We start from the raw sequence: 27103 nt of genomic DNA on the forward strand, positions 1-27103 counted from the left end.
TACGTTTTCCACACACTCTTCTTTGGATGTATTGCTCTGATCTCACGCAAATCTACACATACGTTCGTGCAAGAGACTGCAAACAATAATAATAAAAAAGAGCGACAGGTACGCTATTGCAGTGTGTGTATAAATTAATACTCCACAGGTACAAGAATACAGGGATGAATTCGGCGGCATGATTGGACACAGGGTGATTTTTTATATCTATTTTCTTTTTTCCAAACTGCTTATCTTGCGTTTTTCTGTATACATTTCAAAACATTGCGTCAGGTTGAGATCGAAAAGGGCCCTTAACTTTTGGTACACCTTGCAGCGACTCTCCCATCTCTCAAGCCTTTACCAACACTCTGAAGTGGAGTCATTTGCTCCACACAGTTTTGCCTACCTCAAATCAGTTGAGAGGTAGCATTGGTACGCGGTGGATCGCTAGCGTCTCGCTTTTCCGGCTAGAAGTTTGTTTTTTTCCTCGATATAAGTGAAATGTACTACTCATTGAATGAAATTCGAGTCGTCTAGAATACAAATTACAATTCCTTCAAGGACTCGATCCGCCTGAAGTTCAAAATTGCTGTGTCGCTTGATATTCATTGAGACAAACGCGTACGTGGATGTGAGTGTAGCTTTGTTCCATTCCTGCCAATGTAAAAATTGACTTCTCTCGAGAGTCTCTGAAGTGAGGTTCAGTGCGGAGAAAAATTTCATGGAAAAATCGTGACTCAGTGCTTCTCTTATCATCGCAGGAATGTGAAACCTTCATGTTGACGGAGAGATTTCTGTGAATTGCTCACAGAACAAATACGACTATCAAAAGGATATTACACCTAAACTCACCATGTATGTATGTCTTCTTCACTTTGACTCTATAAAGTCAAAATACTCTTTCTTGAAATGTGAAGAGAGAAGGGTTCGCACCTTTTTTCTCACATGGCAGAAAAAAAAACTTTTAAATGCTAATTATTGCGCGGGATATTTAAATTCCGACAAGCGCCTGCTTTACAATGTTTTTTCTGTGTTTTCGAATCGTTTGTGATACTTTCCCAAAGACATTTGAAAAAGAGAAAAACGTTTAGCTGCAAAACATTGAGATCACCGTGAGAAAGTCTATTATGAATCACAAATCTTGATAAGGAAAATTTATCACATTTTAAATTTTAATGCTTAATTCTTATTTGAAGTGTTTGAAGTTACTCATTTGCAATCGCTGCGCTTCTCATTTTTTGGCACTTCTCTTATAATTAATGCTCTCTGAAAAGGGCTGGTTAGTCTGTTCATGAGATCATTTGAATTCATTAAAATAGCATTATACGCTCTTTAAAATAGTTATTTATTAAAATTCACTTCACTTTTGAGCCGGAAGATTTTTGTCAGTGAACTGGAAAGATATGTATTTTCTTGAAGTTCAAGACTTTACTCATTTTGTACTTTGGTTAATGCATGAGTTATGTTGTAAAACATGCGAATCCAAGAAAAAGAATGAATAAAGAATTCTGAAAAGAATTACATGTTTCACTTGGCAAATATCCTAAACATTTGATCCTTGAAAAAATGAGCTAATCACTATTTGGATGTTTTACAAAAAAACATTACACGTGGACTAAAATTTTGCAAGTCCCCTGAAATTAATTGAAATACTCCAGAATTCTCGAGTATCTTTGACTTTAATTCTGTTTGTCCTCCACAATTAATTCCTTCTGCTATTTGATAACATTTTGAGTGGCTGCAACAGCAGCAATGTTTGCACATCAAGCAACTTAGACAGTCAGTATGACAAGGTGTTTTGCGTGTGCTGAACATTTGCAAAGTGCGAACCCTGCCATATATGATTTATCCGTGTATAGCTCAAGGGAGATCAAGTTTTCGCAGATACCGCGAAAGCACGATTGCTTTCGGCTTCTCTGGCAATCACAGCTCGCGAGACGCGGTTGTGATCTCGTTTCGAGCGGGTTTTGAAAGATATAGACTTTCTTAGTCACTTACTCCACTCTCCCTAACCCACTGTGCGCGTCTCTCGTGAAATACACTGTCACAGCATTTTTCTCCTCGTTTGCTGACTTATCACGAATGCCATTGCGCACTCTCTACTGAGCTTATGTACAAGTACACACAGCATTACGGCAAGGAGACACTGCGCTCGGAACATTTCCTCCTAATGACGACTAATCGGAGGTGAATGAGCAACCATGTAGACATGCTCCGTCGTCGAGAGAGACGACGTTCGCATATGATGAAAAAGATGGCAACCGGTCGTGTTCGTGGAGTGCGTAATTAATCATTTCCTGTGCATTTTACCTTTTACTTTACACAGCCACAGAGCGTCGCAATCACGGGCAAAAGCGTCATTTCGCTCTCTTCGCGTTTCGTGCCCGAGAAAAGAGGGTAGAGAAAGGAGAATTCCTGGTAGATCACACTCTTTCGATTCTCTCTGCGTTCTCACGAAGTATCGCGAGAATGTCTTTCACCAAAATTGGGGATCCCTTGAAATTCACAAAGAGAATTGCCATCCAAAAATTTGGTTCGCTCACCTCATTAGCCTTAATTCTTGTCTCAACTTACACCAGATAAAGTGGAGGTGTTCTCTTTTGGAAGTAAGATCTTTAATCACACGGGCGTGTTGAAGAGAATAGGTGAAGTTGATATTTTGCGCTAAATAAACACCGCAAGGCTTGCTGATAGCGCTAAGATACCACATTTTATGTTGTTTTTATGAAATACCATGACCTAATGGAGTCACAAGAAAAGACGCAATATGCATTAGTACAGCTCTAATAGCTCACCTTTTTGGAATGCCCATAATTCGTGTTAATAGATGAATTCCGACATTTGTGGGGGAAGGAAAAATTCTGTCCATACAGAAGTTTCCACTTGTGCAAATGATTCACTCTAGCGTTATTTGCAATAAGATGTGTGGATATATTCTTTAATAATCCATTCTCATTTATTTTAATTTCCTTTGTATCTCTTTCAAGCTCACGAGTGGGTTTTTCTTTTCATTTTGCTAAGTCATATAAAGTGATGTAAAGAGAATTTTTCTTGTTACTACAAGAGAAACTGAAAAGGCTGTTCACACTTAAGTTTTATTTGTTCACCTGTCGAATCACGATAAAAAAAAACGCCCGACAATTATTCAAATGTAATTGAGAGGAAATTAGCGTTGAAAATTATATCGTTCATTTTTCCAAAGTAAATTATAGTGGCAAGTAACAAATAAAGCCATATGATTGGAAAAACGACTGCTTGAGATTAAGTGAAATCATGGAAAAACTTTCTCACCTGTTCATCAAATGAAATATTGTGTACATCTCATTGAGAAAATTACACTGGATGCACATAAAAGTGTTTTGCAGTTTAAAAGTATAAAAAGAAAAATAATTGCATCTCTTTTCAAATTGTTAACCAAATCAGCGACGCGTGACGCAATTTTTCGGTTGATCGTGATTTTATTCCTCATAAATTCTTCCATTGCCCTAACACGAAAGGAATATAATTCATCTTCAACTAATCGTTGAATTTTTTCTTCTTTCTTTCTTCTTTGCAGATAAAACTGTCTCTGGTGAATTGTGACTAAGAAAGAGCCTAGGATTAACAGATACGAGGAGAGAGTACAGCGAAAGAGAAATGCAATTGTGATTTTGTGGTTGTTTTTTCACTGTGCATATCAAAGATTTCCGTATATTCATGATTTTTTATAAGAACGTGACAAAAAAAATGTGAATAACGTGATATGTGAAGAAAAAGCGAATACCAGTGAAAAAGTGAAGGATTCGAACTAATAACAGCTTGGAAATGGAATCGAAAACTGATAATCGGTCATTTTCGTTTATCAGAGTAAGTAAAATTGTATAAGTAGCCAAAAGGTATAATCGGAAGTTAGTCGTCCATTGATTGTTTTTGTAACAGAGCTTTTTGTATACAATTTCTGGTTGCAAATGTCGAATGTTTTCCTCATTATATCGTCTATGTATAAAATACATGAATAGGCACAAAAAGTGCTTTTATTCGTATTATAAATAAAACTGATCACGTACTTCTTCGAGGTAGAATTACCAAAGTATAATTTATGTTTTTACACACACACACACACACAATGAGATTGAATTTCATTTACCACACATTATGTATAGCGGCCATGTAAACATGAATGTATGCAAAATTGTTCAAATACCGAAAAGCCCATAAATTGCTGACGAGAAAAGCTTGGCACACAAAATAAATCCCAGTTTGTTGGTCACTCTGTCACTTAAATGTGTAAATAAACACATTTCGTTTTATATAGCGAGGAATGTATGAAAGTATGCAATGCTATGTATAATCCCTAATGACATATAAGTATCTCCATTTATATTTCACCACTTCTCACTATTCCTTATATTTATTCTTGCATTTATTTCACATATTTGTCACACTTAGTAATATGCAATTACCATAATTTAGCACATTTGGCTTCGTGAATCTCTTAATGTACACTTGCACAGGTCGCTCTTTCTCTTATGTAGCGAAGGTGTGGCCGCCGGAGAAATCTCTGAAATTATGTACACTTGTCACTTCCATCAATAACTGTCGTATCGCCTCCTTCGCGACCTTTCAACGCGCGAAAGATGCGACATGAAATCAAAATGCCACAAGGTTTGCAATGCATTCGTCTTTGCAGCAATATGTGTACAATGACTCTAACATTTAGAAAAAAAGCAACATAGCTTCATACTTAAGATCTCTTTCAGAAAGAAACATTTGCACAACCATATTATCATACATAAAATACATGAAGCCTTAAGAAATATGTGAAGGTGAAAAAGAGACCTAAGATGATGACTTCTTTTTTATTTCCATTGTCTCAATAGTGGTTTGTGTGAAAAATACTATCAATGTGGAGATTATTATCTCATGTTTTTTTTCTCATGTCTCAACTCTGAGCCTCCCACAGCATTTACTCTGGCTAATTTTACATATATTGCCTTACACTTCATATGATGGCTCAGGTATGAGAATACGCGCGCATCTCCTCGAAATTTCAGAGTCACCACCTGAAATTGCGGGTGACAATTTAAGTAATAATAATATTGTCAAAAGGGTTAGCTAATTCTGTCCTTTCACGCTACAGTCAAAAGTCTATTCAAAGACGCGTTTAATGGATTTAATGATACATGGAAAGAGTGAAGGCAAAAGGCAGCGAAGAGCGCTCAATTTTGATTAAAAAAAATTATTCACAGTGCTGTCGTGATGTGTGAACGTGGGCTAAGCTCCCACTAGCGTTTTAGATAATGGGTATTTCCCTGGTTAAGTCCCTCGAAAGAATTCTATCTACACAAACACTTTTTCTCATGCGGGACGTGAATCGTCTCTCGTATGAAATAATTCAACACAATATCTTTAGCTCATGACATTCAGAAAGTATATGTATTTCAGTCAGGGCAATACAAAGTTGTAACGGTTAGTTAATTGAGCGGGTCTAGCGAAGAAATGTGCATTCAACTCTTTCTCTCTTTTGTTGTGCCTATCAATTGTTTACTCCTACTCATCATAGGCGAAGTTGAATTCCAATCCCAAATTTCTGAAATTATTAGCACGCAGGTTTTCACTGTGGCGTTGATGAAATATTCTTTGGCATATGATTATACACTCTCACCCTAGAATAATGCAATGTATTGATGCCATCTGGAAATAGGTGCTAGTCGAGAAAGAATTGAGCGAGAAGACCGCATTCTCACAATGCCGCTCTCTTGGAACGGGAAACTTGGAGAAGTTGAGCGTTTGTGAACGCACAGAATCATTTCAGTCAAGGCTTGTTCTTCGTCGATTGCGAACGCGCAAAAGAACTGCCATTTGTCGCGCTGAGTGTTCAGAAAAAAAAAGACTTAACATATTTCTTTGCTAGTGAACCTTAAAGTGAACTTTGGTTTTGTCTTGCACATTCCATTAGCAAATCTATGCATAAAAGCCCTGTTCAATTTGTAAAACACACGTACATAATACACATATTCATATGTTATGTACAACTGAACAAAGTGTATCTATAAAATGGTTAAGCACCTTTCAATTAGTCGTACTACATTGGCGTTTTAAATCAAGTTTTATTGAAGAGTGACGAAATGGACTTGACGTAACCTTGCGACATATAGAGTGAAAAGACTTTGAATTATATACTGAGAAGTGTATCAGCAAAAATAATACATACTACAATGGGATACTCTCTTAATATTACGTGTCAGGTATGAATCGATCTGTTTTCCCTCTGCTAGAAGTTCTCATGCAGTGAAGGGCTTCTCACACTGCATAAACATCTCAAGAGTTAAAGCGCCATTAAAGAAAAACTTCCAAAGAAATGCTCTTGGCTTGAGTGATGTGTGTCTGGGCAGGTGAAGGAATACATTATGTACATAAAGCTCTTCCGGTGGATGTGTTTAACATGCCATGCATCTGTAATTGTTTGGGAGATGAATAGAGAAAGAGGGACAGAGAGAAAATTGTATTTTTTGTACAAAAAAGAGAAAATAGGTGAAAATTAAAATAACACTTTATCAATCTATTCTTTTGTGACAGAAAATTCTTGAATAATTTTCAAATCTACGCGATATTATGTGAGATTAAGCAAAATAGGACAATTTTGTGTCGATTTACCGATAAACCTCATCTATCCAACTGTGCTTTCTCTTATATACATATTTATCCCAGCAGCGTTCTTAACAGATCACTTGGATGAAAGATACATGCTGAAGAGTATGTACAGTTAGGAGGAGAGACGCAAAAGCAATCTGACATTATGTATTTGGTCAAGAGTGAGGAAATATGTGTCACTGAATAAAAGGAATTTACATATTTGTCTCCTATATTTTGTACTGTTATAGCGCAATTGGGTCAATCTCTGCCTTTGCATTGTGAATTGCATTCTAACTATTAATCAACAGTAATTCCTGCAGTAGTTGTAATGTTAGCCATTCGGAAAATTATGCCTGAACATTGCCTTCATATCTAAATATGTTTGATAAACAAGACTTCAGCGTTATGAGAGCCGTAAAATTGTTTTGCAAACACAGCCACGAATCTCCGCTGTATAGTAATTATGACAAATGAGTGTTTCTATCTGCATTTTTATCACTTTCAGGGATCAGATCCTCGGGTGGCGACGTGCAGAGGGAAATTGCAGAGTCGACGATGTAAACTCAACCAGGAGATTAATAAGGAGCTTCGTTTGAGGGCTGGTGCTGAAAACCTTTATAAGGTAGTTACGATACATATAATCACTGTGACCAGAAGAGTCAATATATTTCTTCTCAGGCGACTAGTAATAGAAAGCTGAAGGATACAGTGGCGCTGGAGTTGAGCTTCGTGAATTCCAATCTTCAATTGCTCAAGGAGCAACTATCAGAGCTGAATTCGTCTGTGGAAATATACCAAAATGATGGGTAATTAACATGAAGCATATGTCCTCCTATTTCCCTTCTCAAAAACTGCCCCCTCTGCAGTGCGGACGCTGTAATTCCTATGATTCCACTGGGCCTGAAAGAGACGAAGGAGGTGAATTTTTTGGAACCCTTGGCGGATTTCATCCTTGAACACTACAGCGAGGATTCCTCATGCTACGAGGACGCAATTGCAGACATCACAGACACACGACAGGGCGCCAGAACACCCACACGAGATTCCGCAGGCGTGGCTCTGTTGTTCCGTTACTACAATCTTCTTTACTACGTGGAAAGGCGCTTTTTTCCGCCTGATCGCAGCTTAGGTGTTTACTTCGAGTGGTACGATTCATTAACAGGTTAGAGTACTGATCAAGCATGACTCTGTGAAATATCTGCAATTAGCATTTTCCTCTGTCTTCTAGGTGTTCCTTCTTGTCAGCGAACTGTAGCGTTTGAAAAGGCGTGTGTTCTTTTCAATCTCGGAGCCATATACACACAAATTGGAACACGTCAAGATCGCAGCTCAGAGAAGGGCTTGGATGCGGCTGTTGATTCATTCTTGCGAGCTGCAGGCATTTTCAAGCACATCTACGATACATTCACCAACGCGCCATCGATGGACTTAAAGCCTCAAGTGAGTTCGCTGGAATTTATGTCTTTCACGCACATATTTGAGAGATAACGCTTTTTACTTTGCCTTTAGGTCCTAGAAATACTAGTCGCACTGATGCTCGCCCAAGCTAGGGAGTGTTTATTTGAGAAGCTGCGCCTTCAAATGGAGAACATGTCATTCAAAGACGTTGAACATGTAAATACATATAATTTTGCAATTTCTTTCGTAACATTATTTGAATGTAAAATTTCGAATCACACTAATTGTGCTTCCAATTGGCAGCTTCATCGCGATTTATCTGGAGAATCAGCGCAGCTGACCATGGAGTACAACGATATGCACATGAGCATTCAATCGAGCGAGACACACACTTATCTACCGGAATGCTGGGCCGGTCTAGTGCCTCTCAAAGCGGAATACTATAAGGCCTTATCCCACTATCACGCCGCGAAAAGCATCAGTACAAAACCATTCAAGAAGTCCGCCTCAATCTCACCATCCTCATCGGCGTCGTCGAAGAAGTCGGTGAAAGCCAGTGATTCCTTCATATTCGACGAGTCCTCGATAGACGCTGATATAAATCCAGTTGCAAGGAAGAGAGCACATCTCAATGAGGCACTGGCTAGTCACGATGAGGCACAGAGATTGCAACGCATGTGCAGAGAGTTGAAGAACAAGAGTGCTCTCACGAAGATCCTTCATCGTGCATACATTGAGAATAGGGATGAAATGGATAAATTCAGCTCGAAGACGGATCAAGATGATGTGCTCAATGAGGAGTTCGATCTTGTCGAGGCGCACTTGGACACCTGCTCAAAATTCACCTTATCGCTCACCGGACCAGATTTCACGGCGTACAAAGTTGAGGATCCTTTCAAGAAATTGGGCCCAATTGCCATATTCTCTGCGAGGCGACACTGGACCGCACCGCGAAGTATACGATTGCAGAAAGGCACCAGTCTTGAGGGTGTGAAAACACCGAGTTCAAGGAAGACTTCCACCAGCAATGCTGGCAGGTGCCAGTGCAAGAAGAGCCCAACGTATGACTCTGGACGCTGTGAGGTCTGTGCCAAGTACATCGCATTTACAGCTGAAGATTCCTCCAGCAAGAATCAGTCCTCTAAAGACAACGTGGAGAGTTTCGGATTCCACGTTCGAGGAGACGCTCCAGTTATAATTTCCTACGTGGAATTAAATTCATTGGCTGATGTGAGTTTATTTCATCAAGCAAGGTAGGACTTATCTCTAATGCACTCTTTATGATTAAATTGCAGCTTGGTGGAATCAAGGATGGAGACTTTATTGTTGAGTTATCTGGCATTGATGTCAAGTGGTACACTCAAGAGCAAGTTGTTAACATTATCCAGTCGTCTGGTTCCAGTCTTGATATCAAAGTCATCACACCAATGGATCGAAATTACTTAAAGGTGAATGATTTGTATAACTACGAAATTTATAGTGCAGAATTCATGGAAATCTTTCTACAGCCCACACCGGGTTTGAATAAGGGATCCGTGTCTACTCTGTCTGGTGGCAGTTCATCGGGTGTCTCATCGGGAGCGCCGAGTCCAAATGGAACAACATCCAAGCCGAAATCCCGCAGCAAGTCTACAAAAAGTCGCCTGCCCAACTTGAGTGGCAACGGCTGGAATATCTTCAGGCGGACACAGAGCCTCGGCAAAATATACTAATATTTGTTTCTTACTATCCTATCACAACAAACATTCTAAAGAGTCGTAAGAACTCAAGAAATATTGTATTAAGAACATTTAAGAGTAACCTTTATGTAAATAATATGAAAGTGCATACATATAATCAAAACTAGAAGAATTATTACAAACCTCTATTTATTTATGAATATTATCTGCAAGTGTTTTTCTTAATAAATATAAATTTAAGTTTAGATTCTAACTAAACGCTATTGATTTTTCTGAGTGTACTTAAGTTGAGATTCAAACCGTGGAATCATGCTAAACTGAAGTGGATTTATCTCGAGATTTGAGCTGTTTTTCCAACTCTGAATATTGAAACAACTGAATCAGGCGAAGGTATTTATTGGAATTTTCATAGTAAAATTATGTTTAGCAGTTTATCCATATTTGTTTTGAGTACCCGTCCTCAAAAGTGACTTACAAATAAAATCTCCAAACCTAATAGTCTTGCCATTAATAGCATGGCTTTAGCAGCTACATCGCATGATATTGCTTTATTCAGTTGATTAGTACTTATTCGGCTTTCTTGCTTTTTGCTTTTTGTGCGGCTTTTGCTGGTGCAGACTTTTCCAGCTTCTTTGCACTCTTTGGCGCCTTGCCCTTGCCTTTGGAGTAGTAGATCAGCTGGAAAACGATGATTCCGTTGGCAATTGTGGACACACAGTAGGTGAGAATCATCATAGGATCACCAGTCTCCTGATAGGACGTGAAGATGCGTGCCAAGGCGCCGAAGAATAGCATGAAGCATGTCGCAGCCGACAATTGTCCGGTGCTCTGATTCTTGTAATTCGTGACCGCTTGGATCATCTGGAAGAGTGAGGAGTATTAGAAGTGAAGCACAAGTGGAAGTGCTGAGGAATTACCTTTCCCATGAAGATAACAGGTACATTACAGGCTTGCATTGTCCAGAGGACATCCAGCGGTGTCAGGCCACCCATGAGGACGTACAGGACGCCAACGTATGCAACGAGGAATGCCACAGCCTTTCCTGGAGAGCCTCCGAAGTAGAAGACAAGAGCGGCGATGGCTGCAGTCTGAACGGCTAAAAAGGATCCATCTCCCCATGCACTGAAGGGAAATCCCTTAACGAAGCTGTAGGAAATGTGAGCGGTAATAGCGCAAATTTCAACCAGAACACTCGCCGCACTGATTCCTTCTCCACTGCGGTTGCTGAGTATTTTGAGGATCTGCGGCACCTTCACGAGAACCGAGCCGGCAATGATGCCCAGTCCCAAGCATTTACTGAGTAAACTCCTGAAGCAGTCCGCTGAAATTGATAAAGGACGAATGCCGCATAGTGACATGGCAACACAGTAACCTTAACCACTGCTTTGTTTACCATCGAAGAAATCGAACTCCAAGAAGTACTTATCGTAGCACTCTTCATTCATCAGGAATAGGCTTACATTCTTAAATACATCCATTGTATTAGGAAGGATTTGCAGTTACGAAACAACACCAAAAATAAGGAGGTTTTCACTTCGTGTGCAATGTCATTTTACGATTCAAACACCCAATAAAAACGCATCTCACCGCCTGCCAACAAAACATTACGTGTTATTCAACATGCGACATTTCTATAGAAAGTCTGAGGATGTTTCAGGAGCGAAACCAAGATTTGCTATCTAGAAAAATTTGTAAATTGGAGTGAGCAAGACAAAGATGTTAATTCACTTTACCTCTTCGAACACACATTCCATTGATAACGCTGTGATAGCGGCAAAAATCGATGGTGTTATCTCACTTCCCCTGTTAAGTTGAAATATACTGTCGATTTGGCCAGTCTTTCGAGTGCCGTCTAAAGAACAGGTGAGGAAATTTTGTGCGCTTCTTGAAATAATTTTTTTTATGAGTATTAATTGTGAAATTTCTTTCAAAATTACTTAAGGAAAAAGGATTAGCTGATGTGTGGCGACTATGGCTCGCCTAGAAAGACACGTAAGTTGAAAACAAGTCACTTTTTGAAAGTGAATTTTATGATTACGACAATCTCATTCGTGATAACGTGCTTCTGGGAAATGACTAAGCTCATACTAGACTTGCTAGCGACTTCTCTACGAGCTAGAAATAATTCGTCAATGGAAAGGATTCCTTAACGGGTATTTTTGGATGTTAATCCACACTGAAAATATTCCAGATAACGCACCTGAAGAATGAGTCATTTGAATTCTTACCAGCTTCTTTATGGGCGAACGACTCTAAAGATTAACAATCCTATACCATTATGACTTCCCAAAATCGACTAAATCTTATCTGTTCTGTTTTCTAGGGTGATTGGGTGTGGATTAAACCACCATCCAACGGAGAATTCGACATACCAATAGGATGTAAAATTGTGAGAACTGATCGGGGAAAAACACTAGTTTGCGATGATGACGATCAGGAGTCTTGGGTTAACTCCGATCAGGTCCTCAAGGGAATGCACCTCAGTTCCCAGAAAGGAGTTGAGGATATGATAACTCTTGGGGATCTTCATGAGCATGCCATTCTGCGGAACTTACACCTTCGCTACAAGAAACGAGAAATCTATGTAAGTGGAAATCAATTTGCTAAAAGCGCCCTATCGTAACTGATACGACGTAAAACAATGCCATTATGATCTTGGTGGTTGTGACATTGATTACAGCCGCGACACTCCCACACCAAGTGACCAAGTTCGATTCTTGTGAGCTTGCAGAAGTGCCCACTCCATTCGATCGTAAAATGAATCACTCTTTTCACTTCAGACATACATCGGGAGTATGCTTGTGGCCATCAATCCTTACGAAATCCTTCCCATTTACACCAACAATCAAGTGACACTCTACCAAGGGAAGAAGATTGGAGACGTCCCACCACACATTTTCGCCATTGGCGACAAAGCCTTTCAGGAGTTGAAGAGGGAGCAGAGGGATCAGTGCATTGTAATAAGCGGCGAATCTGGAGCTGGCAAAACTGAGAGCACGAAGCTGATTTTGCAATATTTGGCAGCAATTAGTGGAAAGCACTCATGGATAGAGCAGCAGATAATTGATGCAAATCCCATTCTAGAGGCATTTGGCAATGCCAAAACAGTGCGCAATGATAACTCATCGCGATTCGGAAAATACATCGACATACATTTTGATGGAAATGGAACAATTGGTGGTGCCAAGATTGAGCAGTATTTGTTGGAAAAGTCGCGCATTGTCCACCAGAACAAGGGCGAGAGGAATTATCACATCTTCTACGCCATGCTGGCGGGAATGAATCGGGAGGAGAAGAAGAAGCTGGACTTGGAAGATGCCTCAAAGTATCAATATCTAACAGGAGGAGGAACTCTGACCACTGATGGCCGCAATGATGCCAGCGTGAGTTTCTGAAGAAATTTTGTACACTAGATTATTTTAAATGTTGGAAATTGATTGTTTTATAGGAATATGCCGATATTCAGGCAGCTATGAAGGTCCTTTCATTCACTGACGACGATATTTGGAACATTTTTCGTCTCCTCGGCGCAATTCTTCATCTCGGCAATATGAAGTACAAAGCCGTTGTTGTGCAGAACTTGGACACGACAGAAGTGAATGATCCCGTGAATTCTGCAAGAGTTGCAACGCTTCTTGGTGTTCAGAAGAGTCTCCTGATTGACTCCCTCACTAGGAAAACCATCACTGCTCAGGGCGAAAAGGTGGTGTCGAGTCTGTCCAAAGAGGCTGCCCACAATGCTCGCGATGCATTTGTGAAGGCGATCTATGGGAAGATCTTCGTGAAAATTGTGGACCAGATAAACAAGACTCTGTACAAATCTGAAATGAGGCAGAGAATATCAATTGGAGTGCTGGACATTTTTGGTTTTGAGAACTTCGATGTGAACAGCTTTGAACAGTTGTGCATCAATTATGCTAATGAGAATTTGCAGCAATTCTTCGTGAAGCACATCTTCAAAATGGAGCAAGACGACTACACGCGAGAAGGTATTAATTGGCAACACATTGAGTTTGTGGACAATCAAAATATTCTCGATATGATCGGCATGAAGCCGATGAACTTGATGTCATTGATTGATGAGGAATCGAAATTCCCAAAGGGAACAGATATGACAATGTTGGCGAAATTGCAATCAACTCATGATAACAAGACAATCTACCTCAAATCCAAATACGATCAATCGACAGCTTTTGGGATTCAGCACTTTGCCGGTGCGGTTTTCTACAGCGTTCCTGGCTTTCTGGAAAAGAATCGTGACTCTTTCAGTGCTGATCTCAGAGAGATGATCGACAAGTCGAGCAATAAGTTCCTCTGTGATCTATTCACGCAGGAGAATGGAACTATAGACACCAACAGACGCTTCCTAACGCTATCATCACAGTTCAGAACGTCCCTCGATGCACTCATGCGGACACTCGAGGTGTGTCAGCCATCCTTTGTGAGATGCATCAAGCCCAATGAGCTGAAGAAGTCACACCTCTTCGATCGAGAGCTGTGTGTCAGACAATTGCGATACTCCGGAATGATGGAGACGGCAAGGATTCGCCGGGCTGGTTATCCCATCAGGCACACTTATCGGGAGTTCGTTGAGCGATATCGTATCCTGGGAACCGGAATTGCGCCGGCCCACAAGACAGATTGTCGAGTAGCTTCGAACAAGATCTGCGATAAGATTTTGAGTGGCATGGAGGAAGATTATCAATTTGGTCACACGAAAATCTTCCTAAAGGATTCACACGATATTTTGCTAGAAGAGAAGAGAACAACCGTCTACTTGAGGTACGCTTTACAGCCAAAAAAAAAAGTATTTTTCTTGAAAACTAATAAGTGCGATCGTTTTTTTAGGAGCGTATTGATCCTGCAACGAGGATTCCGTCGAGTGCTCTTCAGACGCTTTATCAGGCGATACCGCGAGGCTGCTATTACGATTCAGAAGCACTGGAGAGCTCGAGGATATCGTTCACGGTATCTCGCCATGAGGACAGGATTCAAGCGACTTCAAGCTGTGCTTGTATCTCGTCAAATGGTGCATCAATTCACACGGAACCGCCGCGTAGTTGTGGCTCTTCAGGCGCACTGTCGCGGTTTCCTCACGCGACGCAACATCCGCGGGAAGATCACCGAAAAGGCCAAACGTATGCAGGATCTCATGTTGCTGAGGAAGCAGGAAGAGCTGCAATTCCGAAAGTTGGGTCAAGCGCAATGGCATGAATTGGCGGAGATCAATTACAGGAATCGCGTGGCTGAATTGTCGAAGGAGTTGGCATTGGAGGAGGAACAGGCGCCCGTGAAGCATGTACAGCACACATATCGTGATGAGGACGATCAAGTGGTTGATGCTGTGTTTGATTTCCTGCCCGACACCAGTCCTGAGCCCCAGCCAAAGCATCCAACAGCGCTCGGCGTAAGCAAAATGTTGTTGTTCTTTGAGGAGAAGAGTCGAAATAAGAAAATCGTCCCACCCAAATTACTCTCTCATCCAGTTAACTTTTACACATATGAGTCTCGATTATGATTTTGTATTATATAGCAAAGTTGTGGGATCTTTTTTCCTATTTCCTCCTCCGTCTCTATTTCCCTACCTATGAAGTCACATCATAGCGCCACACATCCATCATTAACTACACAAAGATTCCCCAGAGTTGAATGCCTTGGAAGATAGCTACAAAAACATTTTTATAACACGACAAATACATGTAAGTGAACTTTCGAAACAGAATACACATTTAATGCAAAATGCAAGTGAATATTTTTCTTTCACCCTGACAAGATGATTTACTCGTTTCCCCCCAAATACTTCATGGATTCTTTGAGTGAATATCCACAAGAGTGACGGAAAAGCTAGGTCAATAAGATAAGATATTTTAATCAAACTATTTGACCTAACTTACCCGTTTTGTGTGGGTTTTTTTCGGTAGGTATACTGACAAACACCATAATTACACTATACAAATCAATCAATGTCTATTTCATAAAACACCTAATTGGCTGTAGAATCAATCTTAACAAAAGCGTAATGTAATTTCTAGGACAACGAGGAATCCATTGGCTTACCGAAAACCACACAAGCTCGCGAAGATTTGTCACACTTCAGTTTCCAAAAATTCGCAGCCACATATTTCGTGAACAATGTCACTTCGCAGTATAGCAAGCGACAGCTTCGATCATCTCTGTTGGATCTTCCCCTGCCTACGGATGAGGTGTCAGCTCAAGCCATTTGGATAACGATTCTGCGCTTCATGGGCGACATGGCCGAGGCGCGATATGAAGATGAGGAGGAGCGACATGTTCCTGTGATGGCTAAACTCCACACGACTCTCAGCAAGAGTTTCATAAAAACCCGCGAGTATCGCGAGATGATGAGCGATCTGTCCGAAGGTCAGCGCCAGAAGTTGATCAATAAAACCCTCAAAGGGAAGTCCAAGATGCCTGCCGAAGTGAGGAGAATGGTTGAGAACAGTGAAGAGATGAGCATTTATCAGGAGTGGTTGAGCACAAGAAGTAGCAACTTGGACAAGTTGCACTTCATCATTGGCCACGGCGTTCTGAGGCCAATTCTTCGCGATGAGATTCTCTGTCAGATTTGCAAGCAACTGACCAACAATCCTCATCACACATCGCACGCCAAGGGATGGATTCTGATGAGTCTGTGCGTGGGATGCTTCCCGCCATCTGAGAAGTTTGAAATCTACCTAAGGGCCTTCATTCGCGATGGGCCGGAATTGTTTGCTCCATATTGCGAAGAGAGACTAAACAGGACAATTAAGGTATGAATTCTCATGTTATATCTATAATCAATAATCACTTTGTAAACAAGTAACATCAAGAACTACATCAATCAATCAAATCAAACAATGATAAGAGGAAATCAGTGGAGTAGTGTAAATATGCTTCTATATCTTTCAGAATGGAGCCAGAAGTCAACCTCCATCGTTCCTTGAATTGCGAGCCACTAAAAACCGCTCTCCTATTCACTTAAATGTGGCTCTGATGGACGGATCGTCTCGCCGTGTGGAAGTGGATTCTGCATCAACTGCACAGGAAGTGTGTCAACAATTATCCTCCAATTTAGGCTTGAAAGACACCTTCGGCTTCTCCATCTTTGTCACGCTCTACGACAAAGTGATGTCCCTTGGCTCCGGCAAGGAGCACATTATGGATGCAATTTCCAATTGCGAGCAGTACATGAAAGAGCAAGGTGGCAGTGAGCGAAGCGCTCCTTGGCGAATTTTCCTGCGGAAGGAAATCTTCACTCCCTGGCACAATCCCAGTGACGATCCCATCTCCACGGAGTTGATCTACAAGCAAATTTGCCGTGGTGTGAGCTTTGGAGAATTGCGATGCAAAACAGAGAAGGAGATCGCAATGCTGGCCGCACTTCAGTACTACGTAGAAGTTGGAGGTGAAATGAGCATGGGAAAATTGCGTGATATGATTCCACGTGTTTTACCCAAAGATCTCGTGAATGATAAGAGTCTTTCCAAGTGGGAAACGTCCATAGCGAATGCCTTTAAGTACAGCAATCGCATCAAAGAACGCGCTGCAGTTGCCGTTGTAATGGAAGATTTGGTCATATTTGCCCTGATGAACTTCACCATGATGTTCTCACAATTCTACGAAGCTGTCCTCGTGGAAGGACCAAATGTGCTCGAGAAGAACCTCGTGATTGCTATTAATTCCTCAGGAGTTTACATCCTCAACGATCAGGAGCAAGTGCTCGTTGAATTGTCCTTCCCAGAAATACTCTCAGTGTCCAGAGAGTCAGGTGAAGATACTATTGATGAGCTTATCATTTCGACTGTGCAAAAAGTTGAGTTCATCTTCAAATGCTACGAAGCTTCGACTATTGTGAATCTTGTACAATTCCTCATGCAAGGCCTCAAAGAGAGATCGTCTTACGTGGTTTGCGTGCAGAGCTACACTCATCCTGATGATTCTGGGGACACTTATTTGAAACTCCTCAAGGGCGATCTTATCAAATTAGGCCTGGGCTACAGTGGACAGAGTTTGCTGAGTGGAGAAATTACTTGGGCTTATGGCGAGTGTGGGAAAAAAACTGGTGAATTTCCAACGGAAGCCGTTTACGTACTTCCATGTCTTGAGCCACCTCCTGGTGAAGTTCTAGAGTTGTTCAGGGTATGCTTTACATATTATTACAATAATTATTTATTTAATTGAGTGTACTTTTTGCAGACGAGTGCCATTGTTAAGGGCAGAAGTCATCGTGCTCCTCAGTACAATACAACGCAAAGGATGAGAATGCACACACTGCAGAAATTCGCAGCAGAACATTTCAGATCAAATATGGGGTAAAAAATGCATATTCTGCAGCCTAATTTCATTCAACATCATCTGATTGTTTTCGCATTTTCTCAGGCCTGCCAGCACTTCGCATGTCATCACCTCGGTTCGACGCAATGCTTCGGAAGACCTTTGGAGACACACAAGAGACCCCATCAAGGCTCCATTACTGGCCAAATTGCAGAAAGATCAGACTCGTTTCGATCAAGCTATCGAGATCTTCACAGCCATCCTGCGCTACATGGGAGACTTGCCGAAGGGACGCGGTCCTATTGATACAGACACTATTTTCGCTGTTGCAATTAAGGATGATCACTTGCGTGATGAGGTATTTTGCCAAATTATGCGGCAGCTTACAGACAATCGCATTCAAATTAGTGAGGAGAGAGGCTGGGATCTGATGTGGCTCGCAACCGGTGTTATGCTGCCCACTCCGCTAGTCCTGAAGGAGCTCATGGAGTTCCTGCGAACGCGATCTCATCCACTCTCGAGTGAGTGCTTGTCACGTATCCAGAAGATCACCAAATCTGGACCTCGGCAGTATCCACCGTATATCATTGAGGTTGAGGCGATAAGATGCAGAAGTATGCAGATCTTCCACAAAGTCTATTTCCCTGATGACACTGACGAGGCTTTTGAGATTGAGTCCAGCACGAAGGCCAAGGATGTTTGCCAAATTATTGCGAAACGACTGGAATTGCACTCTCATGATGGCTTCAGTCTGTTCGTGAAGATTCTGGACAAGGCATTCTCTGTGCCCGAGGAATACTTCATCTTTGACTTCATCTATGAACTCGTGGAGTGGACAAAGGCCACACTCACGCGCTCAGGAGACAGCCAAATATTGTGCCAGTATCAACTGTTCTTCATGAAGAAATTGTGGATAAATTACAATTTGAACGACAGAAATGCTGATCACATCTTCTATTTCCCACAAGAAGTGCCCAAATTCATTAACGGATACTACAGATTGTCCAAGAGTGAAGCGACTAAAGTAGGAGCTCTTATCTATCGCGGATACTACGGTGATGATATCTCAGGCTTCCAACATGGATTTGCCGATCTCTTACCTCAATTGATACCAGAAGACCTCATTCGGCTGCACAAGCCTGACGATTGGAAGAAGACAATCATGAGCGTGTACAATGGGCACAAGGGACTCGATGAATTCGCAGCAAGGGAGGAAGTACTGCACATCGTCAAGCAACTCCCCACATTTGGATCCACGTTCTTTGTCGTAAAGCAATCCACAGACGTCAATTTGCCCAACACCCTCCTCATTGCCATCAATCGCAGAGGATTCCATATTATTGATCCGAGAACAAAGGTAAACATTTCATGCAACGTACAATTAGAAAGCATTTCCTTATTCTCTTACAAATGCAAATTTTATTTTCAGGACATTATTCAAAGTTATAATTTCTCGGAGTTAAATTACTGGAGTTCCGGAAACACCTATTTCCACATTCGCTTTGGAAATATGATGGGAGCATCGAAACTTCTTTGTGAAACATCGCAAGGCTATAAAATGGATGATCTATTGTCCTCATACATTAATTACCTTAAGTCTGCATCAACACATTAAGAAGCTAACAAAGAAAGAAGAAATCTACACATTTAAATGCTTCCAAGGTGAACGCATTATATACTTTTTTTTCATGTTTACCACTTGTTTGGATTTAAACACTAAATTCTTCATATGATAGAAGTCTGATTATTTCAGTGCACTTGCATAAAATCTTTTGGAATGTATTTTTGACCAGCAGCCAAATCCTATTTGCAAGAAAATAACACATAAAAACAGATAAATCAAAATAATTCCTATATCGAAATAGTCATAATATAATTGCATATTGAGAAGAAACATGGTTCAAGGGTATCTTATTGCTCAAAAACATATGAAAAATGAACATCATTGTATTGATTTGTTTTTAAATGTATTCAATAAAGGACATAATCTGTGTCGTGCTGAGTTATCAAAGGCAATGTTGTAAAAATTCTACACCTGCATACGAATACATGGAAAAGAGAAAGAAAATAACGCATTCATGGTAATCTAAGGAGATCAAATATAACGAATAAGCGTATTTATCACAAATTATGCTGAAGTACATATATTTGTTGAAAAAACAAGGTAAGTAAAGATATAAGACAAGAGAAAAGAAAGATATATGAAAAGATAGAGAACAAATTATAGTGGTGCATAATTACAAAACCAAAAAAAGAATCACAAATATATGAAAAACGTGAAATATCATGAGACATTTTTAAATGAATCAATTAAGTTACGCTTTTGCCCTATTTATAAGACAATTTATTGGGGTGTGTAAAATAATAATAAGAAATATATATTGACTATAAAATTTGAAAAATAGTACATACCACAATTAGTAGATTTCATATTCACTTTTCGTAATTTTTGAATATTATGTGTGCCAAATGTATCTGCAAGTAAATAATAGAAAGAGAGACCCCGACCAAAAGTAACCCTTAAATATTTGATAAAGATATATACATACATGAATAATGCATATACATATACGTACGTATATAATAAGTTGAGTGGCAATGAATTCATCAAATTTGTATGGCAGACAATTTTATTCCATTATATTCAATGTCTAAAATCTACCGCAGCAATCATTTGTTATTACATTATGTGTTTCATATTTTAGTACTTAAAACATTTTGATGGGAATTTCTTTGCATTAGAAAAATCCTAATCATTGAAAATATAGAACAAGTTCTCTATTATTTAGGTTTAATTCATATCAAAATATATGTGTGCATGAAACGTGTAAAAAATTGACAAATGTGTAAAAACATAATTGCAAAAAATAACCAGAGCCCTAAAATTGTATGAACGATATATAAATTGATGGAAATAGATTGAATAAGGTTGGATAGCATGAATTTGTAATGTCAAACATATGTATATTTGGGAAATTAGTATATTTTAAACAAACAGGAATTCACTTCTTTGGGGTTGGGATGTGATTATTGAATGGGTAAAGAACGCAAAAAATTATCTTAGAATTCAAATAAATATTGCATAAAGTATTATGTCGAAATTGTCGTTGACGATTTCTGGCAACAATTTCACCTATGCAGTGTTTAAAAAAGTAGAAAATATAAGTAAATATGTATATAAAAAGGAATTGTTTTGATAACTAATAAATCGTTCACTTGCATTTTTATTTACCTTTTACGCCTTTTAACATTTTATGGTTTTATGATTTTCGTTCAATTTAATGGGCATAGCAAGCTGATACGGCTTGATAAAACTTTTGTCAACTCCTGTGCACAGAGCTGAAAAATTTATGAGTGCTTATTCATACTTCGCACTCCAGGATAAATACACATGACATATTCTCTATTAAACATTTGTTTCAATATGTGCGCAAATAATCGATACAGAGACTCTCTGGCCATGCAAAATGCAAATTAGAAAAACATTCTATATTTACACCACCAGAACCAGAGGTTACACAATTGCCAATATGTAGATTTTCCACTTATTTTAGTATTTATTCAATTAACTTGCCAAAACATCGCATTTAATATCATTCATCAGTACCCAAACCTACCGACGCATGTGCCTTTTCTCCTAATTTGCTTGGATTCTCTTTTCCTGCTGTTTAATTTCAATGAAACATCAACAAAAGGATATCCTAATGAGAATATGTATACATACTTAAATACATATTATAATTGATCCCAATGAAAAAAATTGAGTAAAATTTTTCAGTTCACGCATTACGTAATGTGATTGTAGTAAATTCTAATTTATTGTATAATATAGGAAAAAAAATCAGTACAACTTAAACATAAAGTGACTTAAGAATTTTACCGATAAATAAATCGAATAAACCAGATTGCCACAAGAACACATAACAATCATTGATATTTATATGCAAAGGAAAGTCAAAGTAAATGAATAAGTATAGTATATAAGATTTGATTCACATATTAATCATATATTTCAGAAATGGTGAGAACCATATTTAAAATCGAATATTTATAATGAAAAATAGGTATACTAATGGTTTCTTTAATTATAAATTGTTAGTGAAATATGACTTATGTAGGAATATACATATATTTTTATTATATTTCACGTGTCATAAAAATTGTTTACTTATATCCATCAAGTAAGTATATATATATATATTGATATTGAATGCATAGATTATATATTGAGAACTACTACGCTTCTTACATTCATGTAATTCATGGGGGCATAATATAGTTTTCAATCGACTATCAGAAGTCAGGAAATTCAACGCCGGCAAACACTTCTAAGAAACATCATCTAATTCTCACATCGTCATCATCATCATCCTGTCATCAATTCTGAAAGAAATGCATTTTATTGGCATACCTAAAAGATACAAAAGAGAAAGAAACAAAATAGTACGTTTCAACTGCGAAATATCAGTTGTGAAAAAGATAATATGCTTGATAAAATGTTTGATAAAATACATAAGAAAACAATCATAATATTGTAGATATATTCGAAAAAAAAGGAATAATATAGTAGCATGTAACAAAAAGCAATTCACAATCTTCTTAATACCAAATTTTTTTACCAAAATGAGTATACATTGTATAAAGCGCACGAATATAGCAAAATATATATTGTGAAATCGTGTTAAATATATTATTTAAGTTTATGGAATACGCACAAATGTAAAAAATGTATAAATTCGTAATATTTTCCAAAAGATTCTTACATTTATTTTAAAAAGTGCGTGAAGCGTGAAGAAAATTTGCAATATGTAAACCCAATACAACCGTTAAGCATTGATTTGATGCCCTTTTCCAATGCAATGATTATTAGCTTGATGTATTTTATTGGCTTTAAAAACCTCTTATTTTTCCATTTAACAGTGAGTGGAGCTGTGTTATCTAATCTTAAATAACTGACTCTTGAATGTTATCAAAACGTTCATCGTTGCTATATAAAATACATGGCAAACAAAATGATTCCTCGTATAATTTTACACAAAAGCCTTGATTACAGCTTTTTTTTTTTAATATGACGAAGATATTAAAATTGAAACAAATCTTTTACACCCAAAACGCGTCTGTCGATAAAATAAGAGCGAAGGATCCCAAAGTTGAACTTTCAACGTTATTCCATTTTCCTCTAATTCGGTCGCGTATGTTTCTGCACACTTCCGAAATCCCATTGTGAGAGATATTTACAAATATTTATAAAAATTAATAATGGCAAGAAACAATATTTGGTGACTTCAAATGTCCACGATTATATGTATGAAAATATATTATATAAGTATTGAAATATGATCAGTTCTGTTTTAAAACTTGGTATAAATCAGACCTTTAGCAGAAACAGTGCTTGAATTTATACGATAGTCTAATATGCAAGGATAAACAAATAAACTATTCTAACGAAACATACAGTAAAAGCTATTAAATATAAGTAAATTTCATAAGAAAAAAAAGATGTCAATTGTAAGATCTTAATCTAAACACTTCAGTTGTTTACGCCGAGTAAAATAAATGAAACTTGTAGTGAAAAGGAATGCTTGAATTGTGGAGTACTCACCTCACTGCTATGCGGGACTTCTACAGGACATTCATCCTCCCTCAGAGACCAGTGCCCGCCATTCACTTCTTGCCGCCCTCGGCCGACGACGAAGGCTGAGGAGTGGGCGTGGGTACGCCCGGACCAGCACCGCCGCGAGCAGCAGCAGCCACAGCCGCCGCCGCAGCTCCCGTGTACGCTGTGTACGGACCAGCGGGGTATCCTTGCGGATAAGCTGTGGGTTGGGCAGGATTAGCTCCACCATAAAATTGTGGATACTGAGTGCTATTGGGGGCAAAACCTCCAGCTGCTGCGACAATGTTCTGTGTCCCAGGATTGGCCCCACCGCTCGGCAAATTGTATCCCGGCAGTGTTGCAGAAGACGCCGTGGACGATGGCATTCCCGCCTAAACAGCAAAATTCAGTCCGATTAGTTTCATGTGTAAACTGTGCGGAGATTTATGGAAAACTTTTGCATGTCGCCAGATTTATTGATCTTAGAAAAATTGAACTCATAAGAAAATACAGTGAATGTATAGATGTCAGCAGAATGAGTGAATTAGGATTAGAAAGAGCAAAAATTCACCTTGGCTGCCTTGATCTGATTCTCAATAGCTTCCGCCTCATCGATCTTCCCGATGCTCCTGTAGTATTCGGCCCACTGGGCACTGTAGTCAGGCTGTCCGCCAGCCGCCTGCTGCATCTGCTGTGTCTGCACAGAGGCCAGAGCTGATTGCGCCTGCACCTGAGCGCCATTTTGAGCCGCAGCACCAGCCACGAGAGTCTGCGCCTGGACAGCTTGCTGCTTCGCCTTCTGCTGCTGCTCAATGATGTCCGCCTCGCGATGGAGACCCATTGAGCGATAGTACTCAATCCACTGCTGCGAGTAGTCTGGCTGTCCTGTGCTCGGATTTATTTGTACTTGGGGCTGCTGTGGCTGCTGCTGCTGTTGCTGCTGATCCCACGACTGCGGCGTGTAGCCCCACTGTTGTGGGTAGCCCGTGTTCGCAGCAGATCCTTGCATGCCCTGATAATTCTGTCCGCCTACTCCGCCAGAGCTGCCGCCGATCAATGAGATATCCTGCAAAGACGACAAATCCCTCATCCTCTTCCATTCACTAATTCTGTCTGCACTTCGGTCCTCACCAAGCCAATCTTCTCAGAAATTATACTGCGAGCATGCTCAATCTGATCAGGATTTCCGCGAATTATGAATGTCTTCTCGTTGTTATTGTTTTGCGCCTTCCTGTCCATCTCGCAGTGCGCCCCAGACTGCTGATTGATTTGCTTTATTGTGTCACCACCACGACCAATGATGATGCCACACTTCGACGCCGGCACCACAAATGACACCTCATCCCTCATTGGCTTGCCATATTCACCGAAGTTGCCACCTCCGCCACCATTGCGACTCATGCCACGCTCGCCATTCTCACGCCTCATTACGTTCTCAATCAATTCGTCAATCATTCTCTTCGCATCCTCAACCTGTTGCTTCGATCCTTGAATAAAGCATCGACGATCTCCCGGAGAGTCTCCGCGTCCCTGAACAAATTGCAGCTTGCATCCAGTTTCACCCTGAATCTTCTTTATCATGTCTCCACCTTTGCCAATGACCACACCAACAGCAACTTTGGGCACAAATACCTAAGTGCAAAGCAATTTGTGAATGCCTCTGGGCGAAACATTGACGAATGAATGACTTTTATACCTCCAGCTGCTCATTATTCCCTGGATTCATCATTCCTCCGGCATTACTTCCGCCACCAGGTCCTCCATGATTGAATCCTCCTCGGTTCTGGAATGCTTCTTTCTCCTGAATGAGTTCATAAACCAATTGCTTAGCATGCTCCACTTTCTGCGGATCTCCAGATATTCTCAATGGTTTCTCCTGAAAGAGGAAATTGCACATTACTCACTCGAAAATTCGCAAAAAGATAAAAAAAAAAATGCTCACCAATTCTTGTCCGGGTCCATCTTGAATAACAATCATTTTGGCTCCCGTCTTCTCCTGAAGCATCTTGATGGTTTCGCCACCTTTGCCAATGACCAGACCCACCTTTGAGCCCGGAATCATCATCTCTTGGTAGGCTGGATAACCACCACCTGACCCTCCACCGCCTCCGGGTCTGTCTCCGCCTGCGCCGAAGCTAGAATTCGCACCCCCAAGGGATGGAAGAGTCGTGTGGCTCACAACTTCGATGGATCCACTGCCGTGCTGCGACACAATCTTCTGAATCATCTCTCTGGCACGATTCACCGCTTCACGAGGGCCACTGAGAGAGCACATTCGTTCTGCAGGGAACACAGATAAGCACTGATTGCCATTCCGCACAGAGTAGTGCCACATTTTCTCTGCACTTACCTGGACTGCCGCCCGAGTCGGCTGCCATTTGTATCTTGCACCCCGAATCTGCCTGAAGTCTTGTAATTTGCTCGCCACCTCGTCCAATAATGAGTCCCACCATCTTATCTGGGATCTTTATCTCCTCATTTATGGTCGCATTCGGGTTTGCCACCGAGAGTCTGGCCGCTACAGCGGCCGCCTGAGCTGCGGCTTGCATTGCTGCCGGGGTCATTCCGGGACCCTGGGCATTGCCGAAGTCTCCGCCGGCGCTGAACTTCTTATTCTCCGGCTCTAAATACATGTTGTCTTCGCAAATACACGTTAAATGGGGTCAACTACTATTTCGGAATTTCTTGATCACTTACCTGGACCTTCTTCCAATGACCTCTTTGTACCCTGTGTGCTACCAGGATGGATCTTCGCGGCGATCTGAAAGGACCATTGCGGAAAACGATTCAGTTAACCTCTACTTCTGATAAAAGGCATTTTGGTTCTCGGAATTCGTGTCGTTTGCAAGGTTACTCAGGCATTTTCTTGATTGCCCACCCGGCTTCACGTGAGCGTTGACAGAGGCGGCATTCTACCATTGAAAGGAGACTTCTCATCAGTTTGCCGGCTAATTCTCAAGCAGAAAAGCTCTCCGAGTCATTTACAAAGATGTTCTGAGGCTCTTCCGGGTCTTGAGGTGCGGAAAACGAGGCATTCTATGAAGCCAAGCCAAGCCAAGAGAGCGAGACAGAAATACTTTCCGCAATGTGCATAAATTACTTGCAGATCTCAGCATTTATCACTTTCCTTCGCATTGCTACCTCACACACAAGTGCCGCAAAGTGCAAAAGGAACAATAGCGAACGAAATGACGATGGGGTAATTGAGAAATGTTGGCCACGAGCAACGAGAAAAGGTAATTTTATGGAAATTTTGACAGCCAATCCACCATTTTTCACATTTTTACCATCGCCAGTCTCGTGCTCAATTTTATCGTGGATTTACAGCAAAATCCCACTCACCTGTTTAGCTCTCTGTAACGCGGCGGCAAATGCAGATGATTGACTGAAGTTCTGTTGTGATTGTGGCGGTGCAACCGACGAAAAATCACTCATTTTTCACAGAAAAACTTACCAAGCACACTCCATCAATAGTGAAGTCCTCTTAGCGACTGCAGAGCCAACTAGCGGCATACCCATAATACACGAAGCTGAGAAAGCGGAGGAGAATCAAAAGACA

At 40.3% G+C, this 27103-nt stretch overlaps 4 protein-coding genes across 7 annotated transcripts; 2 read left to right on the top strand and 2 right to left on the bottom strand.

Annotated features, from left to right (window-relative positions):
* Window positions 1–402: 402 nt before the first annotated feature.
* LOC132262991 (rhophilin-1) lies at window positions 403–9856 on the top strand. Of its 3 annotated transcripts, XM_059762522.1 has the most exons (11): window positions 403–613; window positions 744–837; window positions 3539–3828; window positions 7103–7219; window positions 7276–7403; window positions 7464–7759; window positions 7826–8037; window positions 8107–8211; window positions 8299–9225; window positions 9291–9443; window positions 9504–9856. In XM_059762522.1, exons 3-11 carry the CDS (start codon window positions 3787–3789, stop codon window positions 9705–9707), a joined length of 2184 nt encoding a protein of 727 aa, XP_059618505.1. In that variant the 5' UTR covers window positions 403–613; window positions 744–837; window positions 3539–3786; the 3' UTR covers window positions 9708–9856. The 3 variants fall into 3 exon arrangements, with proteins under 3 accessions (XP_059618505.1, XP_059618504.1, XP_059618506.1); XM_059762521.1 differs by having other exon boundaries at window positions 403–837; XM_059762523.1 differs by lacking the exons at window positions 403–613; window positions 744–837 and adding an exon at window positions 1970–2260.
* A 121-nt stretch (window positions 9857–9977) lies between these two features.
* On the bottom strand, window positions 9978–11190 carry LOC132262992 (mannose-P-dolichol utilization defect 1 protein homolog). Its single transcript, XM_059762524.1, has 3 exons — window positions 11068–11190; window positions 10592–10995; window positions 9978–10535 (listed from the first exon to the last, which is right to left on the bottom strand). The coding sequence occupies exons 1-3, from the start codon at window positions 11150–11152 to the stop codon at window positions 10242–10244; spliced, it is 783 nt and encodes a 260-aa protein (XP_059618507.1). The 5' UTR covers window positions 11153–11190; the 3' UTR covers window positions 9978–10241.
* A 279-nt stretch (window positions 11191–11469) lies between these two features.
* LOC132262989 (unconventional myosin-VIIa-like) lies at window positions 11470–20438 on the top strand. Of its 2 annotated transcripts, XM_059762517.1 has the most exons (11): window positions 11470–11537; window positions 11617–11666; window positions 11998–12258; window positions 12455–13057; window positions 13123–14456; window positions 14523–15081; window positions 15707–16444; window positions 16584–17813; window positions 17871–17986; window positions 18054–19305; window positions 19378–20438. In XM_059762517.1, the coding sequence occupies exons 2-11, from the start codon at window positions 11646–11648 to the stop codon at window positions 19561–19563; spliced, it is 6300 nt and encodes a 2099-aa protein (XP_059618500.1). In that variant the 5' UTR covers window positions 11470–11537; window positions 11617–11645; the 3' UTR covers window positions 19564–20438. The 2 variants fall into 2 exon arrangements, with proteins under 2 accessions (XP_059618500.1, XP_059618501.1); XM_059762518.1 differs by lacking the exons at window positions 11470–11537; window positions 15707–16444; window positions 16584–17813; ... (1 more) ...; window positions 18054–19305; window positions 19378–20438 and having other exon boundaries at window positions 11615–11666; window positions 14523–15414.
* A 122-nt stretch (window positions 20439–20560) lies between these two features.
* On the bottom strand, window positions 20561–27043 carry LOC132262990 (far upstream element-binding protein 3). Its single transcript, XM_059762519.1, has 9 exons — window positions 26887–27043; window positions 26242–26305; window positions 25895–26182; window positions 25487–25824; window positions 25241–25420; window positions 24676–25176; window positions 24116–24610; window positions 23551–23936; window positions 20561–22359 (listed from the first exon to the last, which is right to left on the bottom strand). The coding sequence occupies exons 1-8, from the start codon at window positions 26977–26979 to the stop codon at window positions 23613–23615; spliced, it is 2283 nt and encodes a 760-aa protein (XP_059618502.1). The 5' UTR covers window positions 26980–27043; the 3' UTR covers window positions 20561–22359; window positions 23551–23612.
* Between the last annotated feature and the right edge of the window lie 60 nt (window positions 27044–27103).

Source organism: Phlebotomus argentipes, unplaced genomic scaffold (assembly GCF_947086385.1).
Source record: "Phlebotomus argentipes unplaced genomic scaffold, Phlebotomus argentipes genome assembly contig_15, whole genome shotgun sequence".
Taxonomy (NCBI): domain Eukaryota; kingdom Metazoa; phylum Arthropoda; class Insecta; order Diptera; family Psychodidae; genus Phlebotomus; species Phlebotomus argentipes.

What these genes read in the sequence shown, in the direction of transcription:
- LOC132262991 (XM_059762521.1), top strand. Translation starts at nt 3,787, where the DNA reads ATGGAATCGAAAACTGATAATCGGTCATTTTCGTTTATCAGA. An exon ending in GTGCTGAAAACCTTTATAAG is followed by an intron (nt 7,220 to 7,275) that starts GTAGTTACGATA and finishes ATTTCTTCTCAG; the next exon opens with GCGACTAGTAATAGAAAGCT. An exon ending in CATTCAAAGACGTTGAACAT is followed by an intron (nt 8,212 to 8,298) that starts GTAAATACATAT and finishes TCCAATTGGCAG; the next exon opens with CTTCATCGCGATTTATCTGG.
- LOC132262992 (XM_059762524.1), bottom strand. Translation starts at nt 11,152, where the DNA reads ATGGATGTATTTAAGAATGTAAGCCTATTCCTGATGAATGAAGAGTGC. An exon ending in GGAGTTCGATTTCTTCGATG is followed by an intron (nt 10,996 to 11,067) that starts GTAAACAAAGCA and finishes TATCAATTTCAG; the next exon opens with CGGACTGCTTCAGGAGTTTA. An exon ending in CTGTTATCTTCATGGGAAAG is followed by an intron (nt 10,536 to 10,591) that starts GTAATTCCTCAG and finishes TCACTCTTCCAG; the next exon opens with ATGATCCAAGCGGTCACGAA.
- LOC132262989 (XM_059762517.1), top strand. Translation starts at nt 11,646, where the DNA reads ATGGCTCGCCTAGAAAGACAC. An exon ending in ACAAGAAACGAGAAATCTAT is followed by an intron (nt 12,259 to 12,454) that starts GTAAGTGGAAAT and finishes TTTTCACTTCAG; the next exon opens with ACATACATCGGGAGTATGCT. An exon ending in AGCATCCAACAGCGCTCGGC is followed by an intron (nt 15,082 to 15,706) that starts GTAAGCAAAATG and finishes TGTAATTTCTAG; the next exon opens with GACAACGAGGAATCCATTGG.
- LOC132262990 (XM_059762519.1), bottom strand. Translation starts at nt 26,979, where the DNA reads ATGAGTGATTTTTCGTCGGTTGCACCGCCACAATCACAACAGAACTTC. An exon ending in CGTTACAGAGAGCTAAACAG is followed by an intron (nt 26,306 to 26,886) that starts GTGAGTGGGATT and finishes TGGTCCTTTCAG; the next exon opens with ATCGCCGCGAAGATCCATCC. An exon ending in ATGGACCCGGACAAGAATTG is followed by an intron (nt 25,421 to 25,486) that starts GTGAGCATTTTT and finishes TTCCTCTTTCAG; the next exon opens with GAGAAACCATTGAGAATATC.